The sequence below is a fragment of the Lontra canadensis genome, unplaced genomic scaffold, assembly GCF_010015895.1.
Source record: "Lontra canadensis isolate GAN:19392208 unplaced genomic scaffold, GSC_riverotter_1.0 scaffold10, whole genome shotgun sequence".
NCBI classification, from domain to species: Eukaryota; Metazoa; Chordata; class Mammalia; order Carnivora; family Mustelidae; genus Lontra; species Lontra canadensis.
Window position 1 is genome coordinate 27514321 of NW_022631004.1, and position 10502 is coordinate 27524822.

The 10502-nt window shown below is 41.5% G+C and overlaps 1 protein-coding gene across 5 annotated transcripts in view; it reads right to left on the reverse strand.

The window, feature by feature from the left end:
* Nucleotides 1-9201, reverse strand: part of PIWIL2 (piwi like RNA-mediated gene silencing 2) — a 74578-nt gene extending 65377 nt beyond the window's left edge. Inside the window, exons 1-8 of one of the 5 annotated variants that reach the window (XM_032855855.1) lie at nucleotides 9089-9201; nucleotides 7213-7408; nucleotides 5477-5564; nucleotides 5187-5325; nucleotides 4489-4695; nucleotides 3767-3877; nucleotides 1306-1423; nucleotides 74-198 (exon numbers count right to left, since the gene is read on the reverse strand). In XM_032855855.1, the coding sequence (XP_032711746.1) occupies nucleotides 74-198; nucleotides 1306-1423; nucleotides 3767-3877; nucleotides 4489-4695; nucleotides 5187-5325; nucleotides 5477-5564; nucleotides 7213-7401 (977 nt within the window). In that variant the 5' untranslated portion in view covers nucleotides 7402-7408; nucleotides 9089-9201. Of the gene's footprint in view, nucleotides 1-73; nucleotides 199-1305; nucleotides 1424-3766; nucleotides 3878-4488; nucleotides 4696-5186; nucleotides 5326-5476; nucleotides 5565-7212; nucleotides 7450-8774; nucleotides 8832-9018; nucleotides 9026-9088 lie in introns of those variants that run through there. The other 4 variants (XM_032855852.1, XM_032855856.1, XM_032855854.1 and 1 more) reach the window with 4 other exon arrangements.
* Nucleotides 9202-10502: the final 1301 nt, after the last annotated feature.

Here is a 10502-nt window from a genome sequence, read left to right on the forward strand (position 1 = left end):
ACCATCCAAGCTTCTCGAAGAGCACTGTTACAAATATAAGACTGAGATTAAAGAAAATAAGCTGTTTCCTCACCGACGGAAAACAACATTGTAGAAGGGAATGCACAAGTCCGAACAGGGCTCCAAAATCTTTGTCAACTGAATCTTAATGTTGATATCGGCGCCATCAGTTTTCCTTTGACTTTTTAGCTCAAGAACCTAACAAATAAATATATGCAAGTTAAAAAAAAAAAAAAGACAAAAACTACCAAGCCCTAATCTAATTCAATCGTGTTCTAGAAAATACTAAAATGTCTGAAATATATTTTCTACTTGCCCCTTATTTGCCTGTCCACACTGGCCCAAATCATCGCATAACAACTAGGGTTTTTAAAAAAAGATTTTGGTGGGGCACTTAGGTGGCTCAGTGGGTTGAGCCTCTCTGCCTTTGGCTCAGGTCATGATCTCAGGGTCCTGGGATCGAGTTCCTCATCGGGCTCTCTGCTCTCTGCCCGCCCTCTCTCTGCCTGCTGCTCTGCCTACTTGTGTTCTCTCTCTCTGTCAAATAAATAAATAAAATCTTAAAAAAAAAAAAAAAAAGATTTTGGCAAGAGGACTGACTAGCAATAGATGCCTTCCCACCATCTCAAATCTTAAGCCATTCTCTGTTACTGAGGTCAAAGGCTTCCAACCACTCCTCTTTTTTTTATTTTTATTTTTTAAAGATTTTATTTTTATTTATTGGACAGAGAGAGAGATCACAAGTAGGCAGAGAAGAGGCAGGCAGAGAGAGAGAGAGGAGGAAGCAGGCTCCCCGCTGATCAGAGAGCCCGATGCGGGGCTCGATCCCAGCACCCTGGGATCATGACCTGAGCCGAAGGCAGAGGCTTAACCCACTGAGCCACCCAGGCGCCCCACCAACCACTCCTCTTATGTGAGAAGAAACTTCTTGAAGAATTCAGATGAAAGTCTTTTAGTCTGACATTTCTTTTTTTTTTTTTTTTAAGATTTTATTTATTTGTTTGACAGATCATAAGTAGGCAGAGAGGCAGGCAGAGAGAGAGTGGGGGAAGCCGGTTCCCCACTAAGCAGAAAGCCTGATGCGGGGCTTGAGACCAGGACCCCAAGATCATGACCTGGAGGTTTAACCCACTGAGCCACCCAGGCGTCCCTTGTCTGACATTTCATTGTTATGGAAAAGCCTGTCTTTCCTCTAAGAATAGCTAAGTAAAACTCAAACATCAGGATGTCTATGATTTTCTACCACTCAAAGTGCCAGAACTCTCTTAGGTTTCAATCCAAAATCTATTTCCTCTTTGGTCTTACTTGTTGAAGTTTAATAGGCAGATAGAGAATGGACCCATCAAAAGCAGTAACATTTCCGGTGACAGCTTGATGGTCCTTCAACATGCCAAACCTCATGCTTTTGCACTCCACATTGGGGCTAGAAGACAATAGAGAGGATTTACTTCAGTTTCCTTAAATGGCCAGCAATTTTTACTACTGCTCTGTAACAGGTTTGGTAGAGAACCAGTCAATTGTAACTACTGCTCCATCTAGTGGTCATATTAAAGTTCAACTATATCGACTATGAAAGGAATTTCAACCCAGTACCTGCTCACAGGAAAAAAACCTGTAATTCCACCACCCAAAGACAACTGCCTTAACATGCCAGTGTACCGTCTTCCTGACTTTGGACAAGAGGTCAGAAAACTTTCTCAGTAAAGGGCATGATAGCAAATATTTGTCTTTACAGGCCACACAGTCTCTACTCAACTTGGCCAACATGCCTGAAAGCATCATCGACAATATGAAAACCAATGGGCCTGGTTATGTTCCAGTAAAGTTTTATTACGAAACAGGCAGCGGGCCAGATTTGCCCTGTAGGCCAGCCATACTCTGCCAATCCCTGCTCTAGAGGCTGCAGAAATATACACTTTAAAAATAACTTTTTTTTCACTTGTGGCAATTTCTACTTTTTATTGATTCATTGTCACAAATCTTACAGCTTTGAAAAGCTCCAGTAGCTACTTAGTACAATGGCTGTCCCATTTCAGATTAATAACATATACCCTTGTTGTACAACTATAAAGTTTAAACAAATCTAAGGCTAAAAAGGGTTAAGTATGTTTAAGTACATGATGAAAGATTAAAAAATCAATCAATAATCCAATACAGCTGTCCCCAAAAGTAAACATTCATATGCTAGTATCACATTTCAAAATGCTTCTCCAAAAATTCATCTACATGAATGGTGCTATGCCCTAAACACAGTATTTTAAATTGTCTCTCTGGACTTCCTTCACATAATACAAGGAAAGCCATAGGATAACCAGTCTACTACAATACATCTTCTCAGTATCCTCTCAATGGTCTGGCATGCTCTTTATATCATGGCTTCAAAGGTCCAGACCTACGATCTTGAAATTTATAGAATCCATGTCTTCTCCATTGTCCCGTCAATGGAGAGACCTGTGAGGACTCACATTCCTTTCTGCTTCATTAACATTTATCAATCCATTTCCAGAAAAAGGTTCTTCCCTCTCATTAATGCTCATCTGTTTATGTTCCAGAGCAGGCCCATTTCTACTACCCTTCTCTCTCAGGGGTTAAATTTCACCCTTTTTTTTTTTTTTAGCTCCTTCTCTTCACCTACCACATGTGCTCAGCTTTAAAGCAATCTTGCTACTCTCTTTAATTATCAATCCATTTCTCATTTCTCTTACATACTTGTTATGTAAGTGGCCAATTCACTGGCTATTTCCCATTGCCTGTGCGCTCCTTGGTTCTTTTAGTCTAGTTTTTTCTCCATAACTCTAACAAAGCTACTAGAAAATCAGCAAGGGTGTTCTTCAGAGCAAATTCAGTAACTTTTTTTCTGAGGCCAAAATCAACAACCTCCTCTTCATTCAAAGGAGCTGTCTTTTGTCTTTATAATTTATCTTCAGGATATTTCCCATAACTGTTCCTTTCTTTTCTCCTTCACTCCACTTACTCCTCTTACACCAATTAGCACCTGTGCTTCAAAAATCAGTCTTCCATCTTCCTATTTTCTCTCCACAGATACTCTAAAACACTCATTCATTTTCACAACTCCAGCTAATATTCTCTAGCTAATGACTCTCCTGAGATTTTAACACAGGACTTGAATTCACAACCATGAAGTCAAGACCTGAGCTGAGATCAAGAACTGGATGCTTAACAACTGAGCCACTCAAGTGCTCCCTTCCTGAGATTTGAAAAGAGAACTCAAACTGACATGAATTCTTAATTTTTAAGAAGTATGAGAAACACTCAAGGTATTACTATAAGATTAATGTTATTCTGATTTTTTCACCCTCAAATTTCACCCTAGACTGTCACTGGAAAGCCAGTGGTATGGTATGAGACTTATGCAAGCAGGGTCCAGGTTTTGTGGGGTATGGGTCTTATACCAGTGGGGTGGGGAGGAGTTCCCCTTTAAGAACAGGAATATAATATTGCACATATAAAATGGGTTAAAATATTATGGAAGGGGTCTATGCAAGTAAAAGGCCCTGAACTTAAGCTTCACCAACTTCACAGCAAATCCGCCTTACAGGTGTATAAAGTGGCACCTACTAAGTTAAAACCTGAAATGGTAATAGAGCTAAACACGAATAATTTAACACTAAATTTATCACAAGGATCTGAGTTTGTGGAGGGACATTCATCAGGAATCACAGAGAAAAATACTCAGTTATCCCAGGGAAATTATTTCATTAATTTTCTCTAAAAAGTGAATACATAGAAAAAAAGTTGTGCATACCTGAAAGTCACATGATATTGATAAACTGCTTCATTATGACACTGTATTTTGATAAGGTTCAATCCCAAAGATTGTGGTGTTCCTTTTGAGCCTTGCTTCACAAAAGGCTCTCTGGAAAATAAAACCAGGTATATATATCAAAAACAAAAATGCAAACAACTCATGCCACAAATTTAAAAAGAGAGGAAAAAAAAACTAAGTAATACCTTACACTTAGCTTACACAAGTCACACAAAAACAAGCTTTGAAGGCTAGAGACTAAGTTCGTAGCAATCTCTAACTAGAGAAGCAATATCACCCTCTTTGCCTTGGTAATATCAATGGAATAATTGAGGCCAGCTAACTAAGAACACAAGAATTAGTTCCACTAAAAAAGATGAACTGTTGAAATATCTTTCCTAGATGATTTCCTAATCTTCGACGTGACAAAGAACTGGCTATGTCTGAATTGAGAAGGAAATGAAAAATCATTTGAATCTACTCTCTGGTACATACTACCTAAACCATCAACCCCGTTTCAATTCATCAGGAATTCTCCCACCTCTTTGTTATTCTCCCCACTGGCACAAACCCCCCAAAAACCAAAATAAACAACCTTGCAGTACCTACCACCCACAAAGGCTTTTAGACACAACAGAAAGAATGTTTACAATATTATGAGAAGGTGAGAAGGCCTCCTCCCACATCATTATCAAGCAGAGAAGGTGGTACTCCAGGCTTACTTTTCCTTGTGTTCTACAGTTCCAAGTAGAGAGTGATCCAGAGGGTGTGGTGAGGATGGGGGCAGACGTGGTGGTGATGACAGCGGGGTAGGATCCCGAGAAGTCAGGCTGAGAGCACCAGGAGCCTTGTATACTCCTCTGCCTATACCACCAGCTGTTCTTCCCAAAGGTAAGAAAGATGTATCCGAATTCCCTCTTCCAAGCATTCTGAAATGTTGAAAAGAGAAGCAAATCAAGACTCTCTCAACCATGCTACTATCTATACCCCATCTAAATGATTCCTCCAAGTTTACATTCTTTTCCTGAAGGAGTCAGCAAAAAGGACCCAAATCTTGGGATTCTCTCCAGATCCAAATATGCCTATTCAACTCATTCACTAATTGCTATTAATACTGACTCTCAAAGTCAATTCCCATGGGCAGAATTGAGATGGAAGAGTGAATCAGGTTAAAGAACCACCAGAACCATGTTAACTTAATAGGGCAAATGGAGTTATAAACTGCCCAGCAAAGGACTGCTTTTTACCCTTTTCCTGTGACTGAATGGATCAGTGGCTACTGATTATTCTTGGAAAATATCCATTCTTTAATATAAAACCATGCACTGTTTATAATATGACCCTTTTCAGAGTTTCTCTTTGGGCTTATAAGATATTGCATCTGAATCTGACAATTACCCTTGAAAGCAACCTTACCCACCTATTCCAACCAACGCAGGCCTCTGCTATCTTGCTACCCCCAGCTGCCAACACAGAAGGATCCGGAAAAGTGGGATGGGGTTCTTCTTTGTCCTTGCGCACCATACTGGTAGACAAACCTCGACCTAAAATGCCTCTACCTGAAAGGAAGGGCCAAAACCCAACTATCACTGTGAGATGAAGGTGTTATAAAGTACAATTTTTTTTTAGGATAAATTGTATGTCTTTGAGAACAAAGCAATCATACATACACACTACCACACTTCTTTTTCAAGTTAGTTTTCCACATACCTAAAGGAGGTATTTCCCGTTTCAGAGGGGTCCAGGACACTGTCTCAAGGCCCAGTCCTCGGAACATAGAGACCAAACCTACAGATTCCTATGGAAAGTTAATAGGTAGAGTTACTCGAAAATATATTTCAACAGTTATTCTAAGATGTGGAATGTGTTTCATTTCTAAGGTGAAATAACAGTGTTAATTCAATGACTGCATGTGACACACATTCTGTAACACACGGAGTGAAGTGTTTTAAGAAGACATAATAAAGATGTTTCTAACAAGACACCCAGAAACACTGATGGTTTTCTTAAAGTCTTGGTAAATAATAATCATCTTTGAATGTTATACATGTTATAATAAAGGATAAAAATACCTCATACATATTATTTAAGTAGTTTTTTTAGAGGTCGGAGGGGCAGATAAAGAGAGACAGAGAATCTCAAGCAGATTCATGCCCAGCATGGAGCCCAACACGGGGCTTGATCTCACAACCCTGAGATCATGACCTGAGCTGAAACCAAGAGTTGGAGCTTAAACAACTGAGCCACCCAGGTGCCCCTTTAAGTAGTTTTAATAAACACTTTTAATACTAACTATGTCATTGTAGGTTTTTAAGCATAAATACAAGTATAGTCCATGATTTGATGTACAGAGTAATTTTTTCTAGTTTGTTTCCTATATATCCAAGGTAACAGGGAACATGTGTACTAGCTAATAAATTTTCAGAAAAAAAAACAGACCATTGGGGCGCCTGGGTGGTTCAGTGGGTTAAAGCCTCTGTCTTCGGCTCAGGTCATGATCTCAGGGTTCTGGGATCAAGGCCCACATCGGGCTCTCTGCTCAGTAGGGAGCCTGCTTCCCCCTCTTTCTCTCTGCCTGCCTCTCTGCCTACTTGTGATCTCTGTCAAGTAAATAAATAAAATCTTAAAAAAAAAACCAAAACAGACCATTTAAAAGAACCTAAGGTTTGGGTTTTTTAAAACAACCTGCAACAAAACTTGCTACTGTTTTCCTGTGGCAGTCTTGAAAGTTTACTGGTGTTATACCAACTAGAGCTGCCACCAATAGACTCAAGCAAGTCATCAAAGAAAAAAATACAACATGTCATCTTTTCTTCTGCCTACAGAACATTACATTTGACACTGTCTACTTAAAACTGTCATAACTGCATTATCAGGTTCTCCCTATATTTGTTAACTCTTTATTCTTTGAGATTTCTTAATTATAGACAAATACCATTCTTAAAATTACTATAAATTAGAAGATTAAGAATGTACATACATGCAGTTGTACACACATTAGAAGCATAAGCTGAGGATCTTTTTCTTTAAGATTTGGGCAGAGCCCTCTAAGAGGAAACTCCTTAATAATTATGACCTCAGAAGCAGGAATGGCTGCTAATACCATAGAACCAAACTCAAGGGAAAAATCTAAACACTCAAAAGCAGTATCTTCAAACCTGTCATTTATGTACATATATATCTCTATACCTATAGAAGCTAGAGGACTGAGGTCCATACCCAAGTCTATCTAGCATTCTTTATGAGGCACTTTTTCTAAACTCACAACTCTAGGATTTGAAATATATGCCCAGAAAACAAACAAACAAACAACCCAACCAACGAATGAACAACAACAAAAAAAACCCCAAAATTTTTTCATATAGGGCTGCACAGTTATTATAAACCTGTTATTCCCTCTGATGATAAGCTGTATGCTGCTACTGTGCATCCAGACAGGGTCTTACCCTTTGCGCTGGCCCACTCCGTGGGCTTGGTTCCCCTGGCTTTCCAAACACATGGCCTCTGCCTGCAGGTCCTGCCCTGCCCAGAGCTGAGTCCAAAGGTTTAGGAGCTTGCAGCCAAGGGCCCGGCATCCGTACAGAGTGAGATGGGTGCACAGAAGTGCCCCTGAAGGGTGGTCGGACAGGATCCATTGAAAGGCTGCAGAGAATACCGATGTCAATCCTGTTCTGATCAATTACCTGCCGGCATTTTATAAAGATTAAAGATTTCCAACTGTTTTCCTCTTCCTTCAAGACAGACTCACAAAGCATTAAAAGGTTTCTTTAGGTCAGACCAGTAATACAACCAACCTCTTATATCATATTCACTTCAAAAGGTCTATTTAGCCTGGAATATTCTAAACACTCTATCAGCAAGCCCTTAAAAGCCAAGCTCTTGTCAAAGTTACATATGTTTTCTACCCAAAGAGCCTCTCAGAGAACTCAGTCCTGTAAGTTAACCACCTGTTGTACAAGGAAACACTTTTTATGTATGAACATGATTTTGGTTTATGAGCCAGTTCACATTAAATTATTCCCATCTTCCCCTTGGATCTCTGTAGTTCCATCTCTGAATCTTTATCCAATTCCTCTCTATAAAACTCCTTTTTCAAACTCTGTCAGAACTGAGGTCTCTAGGATGTAGATCCACTAAGCCTCTTCAAAACCACTTTGTAACCTATAGAATTCAGGAGTCCTTCTTTAAAGAGCTCCCTTCACCGCCCTGACCCACTCGTGAGCCCCAAAGAATCCTTAACTGACAAACCTCTTCTTAACATTTGCAAACCTGCCTTAAGCATTAGCTACAAAAAATCATGCCATCTTTGTAAAGACAAGACCGACAGAATTCCCAGATCAATATTAAAGGTGGAAGCAGTTCAGGATCTGGCCAAAAAAAAAAAAAAAAAAAAAAAAAATTTTAAATTTTTAACTGGACTATTCTCTTTTACACAAAAATGGCAGGATATACCTCGCTTCCCTAAAGGACACCATAGTTCTCTCCTTTAATGCTTAAACTCCTTTTCGGTCAGCCTGGCCTCTTTGCTCACATCTTCCTAGCATCACCCAAAGAATCAGTTGCCCAACTGGTACACACTGAGGGGCGCTGTAACACCTGCCAATTACAAGATCTCTGGAATCCTCTCTTCTCCACTCCTCCCTCACCTCTCTATCACTTCTATGGATTCTGGCCCGTCCTCCAAAAGGCCCTCCCTAAATGTGGACTTTTCTCCTTTGATTAATTAGCAGAGTTGGCTACCTAAAATGTGCAACAGGGAAAGGCCTGGGGCCAGGCCTGCCTTCCCCACCTCTCCAGGTGCCAGCTCCAGGCTGGGGCACTATGATTGGGGGCCTAACCAGAAGGGAAGCCCCTAAAGGCAAATCCTACCCTAGACCCCCACCTCAGAGGAAAGTCCTAAAACCAAGAGCTTTGCTGGGGTTCCCACCCACTGTTCCATCCAAATAACTCTCCAGTTCACTCAGACCCAGCAGGAGTCCCCTCTCTCCTTGGGCCACAACCTTTATACCTTTTTCCAGGTCCTGCGTTTCTCCTACACACTGGGCGTCAAATAACGACTTCCCCCGTCTGGCCTGGTCCCACCTAGGGCCCAGTCTCTCGTGCCGGGGTGGGGGTGGGGTGGGGATAGGGGTGGCAATGGAGTGGGGTGGGGATGGGGCGAAAGTGGGGGTGGGGGTGGAATGGAGGTAGGGGCGGGGGTGGGGATGAGGTGAAGGTAGGGTTTGGGGTGGTGGCGGGCGGAGGGTCCGTACTGGGCCGGAAGGATCCCTGCTCGCTACCGCGGGATTGAGCGAAAGGCCACACAGCCTGCAGCGGGGCTACCTGGCCTTCCCTGGCCTTCTAAACCTCCGTTCGGTCCACACAGCAGGCTCGAGCCGTCGCCAGGGTCCCCTGGCCCTCAGGAGAACACAGCGCTTAACGCACCAACACGCCGAAGGGCCAACATGCTCCAGGCCAATTTCCGGTCCTCTCGCGGGGCTTCAGGGGCTCACCCCATTGGCCAAACGACGTGCCACTCACAGGATTCATCCATCTCATTGGCTCCTCTTTGACAAGAACCTCTCCCTTTCTAGCAGCTTTGTTCTACAGAAGTTTCATCCCCAAAAGGGTGTTTGAGATGGGGATCTGGAAGTTAGGACTAAGCCTAAGCATTGAAAGTATTATGTTTCCAACATCTGAAGTCTGTTCTGTGGGCAACTTCCATAAATACATTTGCTCAGGGAGGTCAGGGTAGTTTAGCCGGTTAAGTGTCTGCCTTTTGCTCAGGTCCTGATACCAGGACCCCCCGGATGTGGAGTCCTGCATCGGGCTTCTTGCTCAGCAGGGAGTCTGCTTCTCCCTCTGCCTGCTGCTCCTCCTGCTTGAGTGTGTGCTCGCTCACTGGCTCGCTCTCTCTTACAAATAAATAAACTTGTAAAAAAAAAAAAAATTGCCCATAATGAAGTCGACTTGCCCCGTCTTTCCCAGAGGATATAAGACTATAGGCAAGGGTAAGCTTGAGTTTACGTTCAAATACCTAATTATCTCTGAGCCTCGCTTTCTTTATAAAATAGGAATAAAAGCATCCGTTCATAGGGTGTACGGAAATGTACATACATTAATAAGATGATGTACATAAATTACCACAATAAGAAGGATGCCTGCAATAAATGTTGCCTGCTATTCTTATTTATTGATGTCTGAATCTGTAAGCCAAGAAAAGCTTTCTCCAAACTATATAAAGGTATTAGTGGTTAATTTTGTAATTACAGAGTATTTTCACCCAAAGAAATAAGGACTTCTCAACCTTCTCCAAACATTTTGGCAAATAACTATACACCCTGCCAACCCCAGGTTTTAGGAGGTGGTTAGGGTCAAGGTTCAAGAAACCTCGGCTGATGCTATAGAGACAGGCAAATGCTCGGCATGGACTAGCACTAGAGGCTTTTCCAAACCTCAGATTCCTCATACCTTGCTTTAATCCATACATTCAAGGAGTCTCCTCTTGTCAAATCAGAATAGAGTTTGAAAAGTACTGGCGCAGGAGGATTTACAAAGCAGGGATCTAACTAGCAAGATACCCATTTACTCTTTGAACGTATTTTTGTTTAAAGTTAACATTTTAAGTTCTTCTACTCTACAACCTTCCTACCTTTCAATGTTACAATATTTTCTTCTATTACATAGTAGGTAGAATTTTGTTGCCCAGGCAACTATTAGTAGCAAGTATGCTCAAAAACAGCAATACAAATTGTTT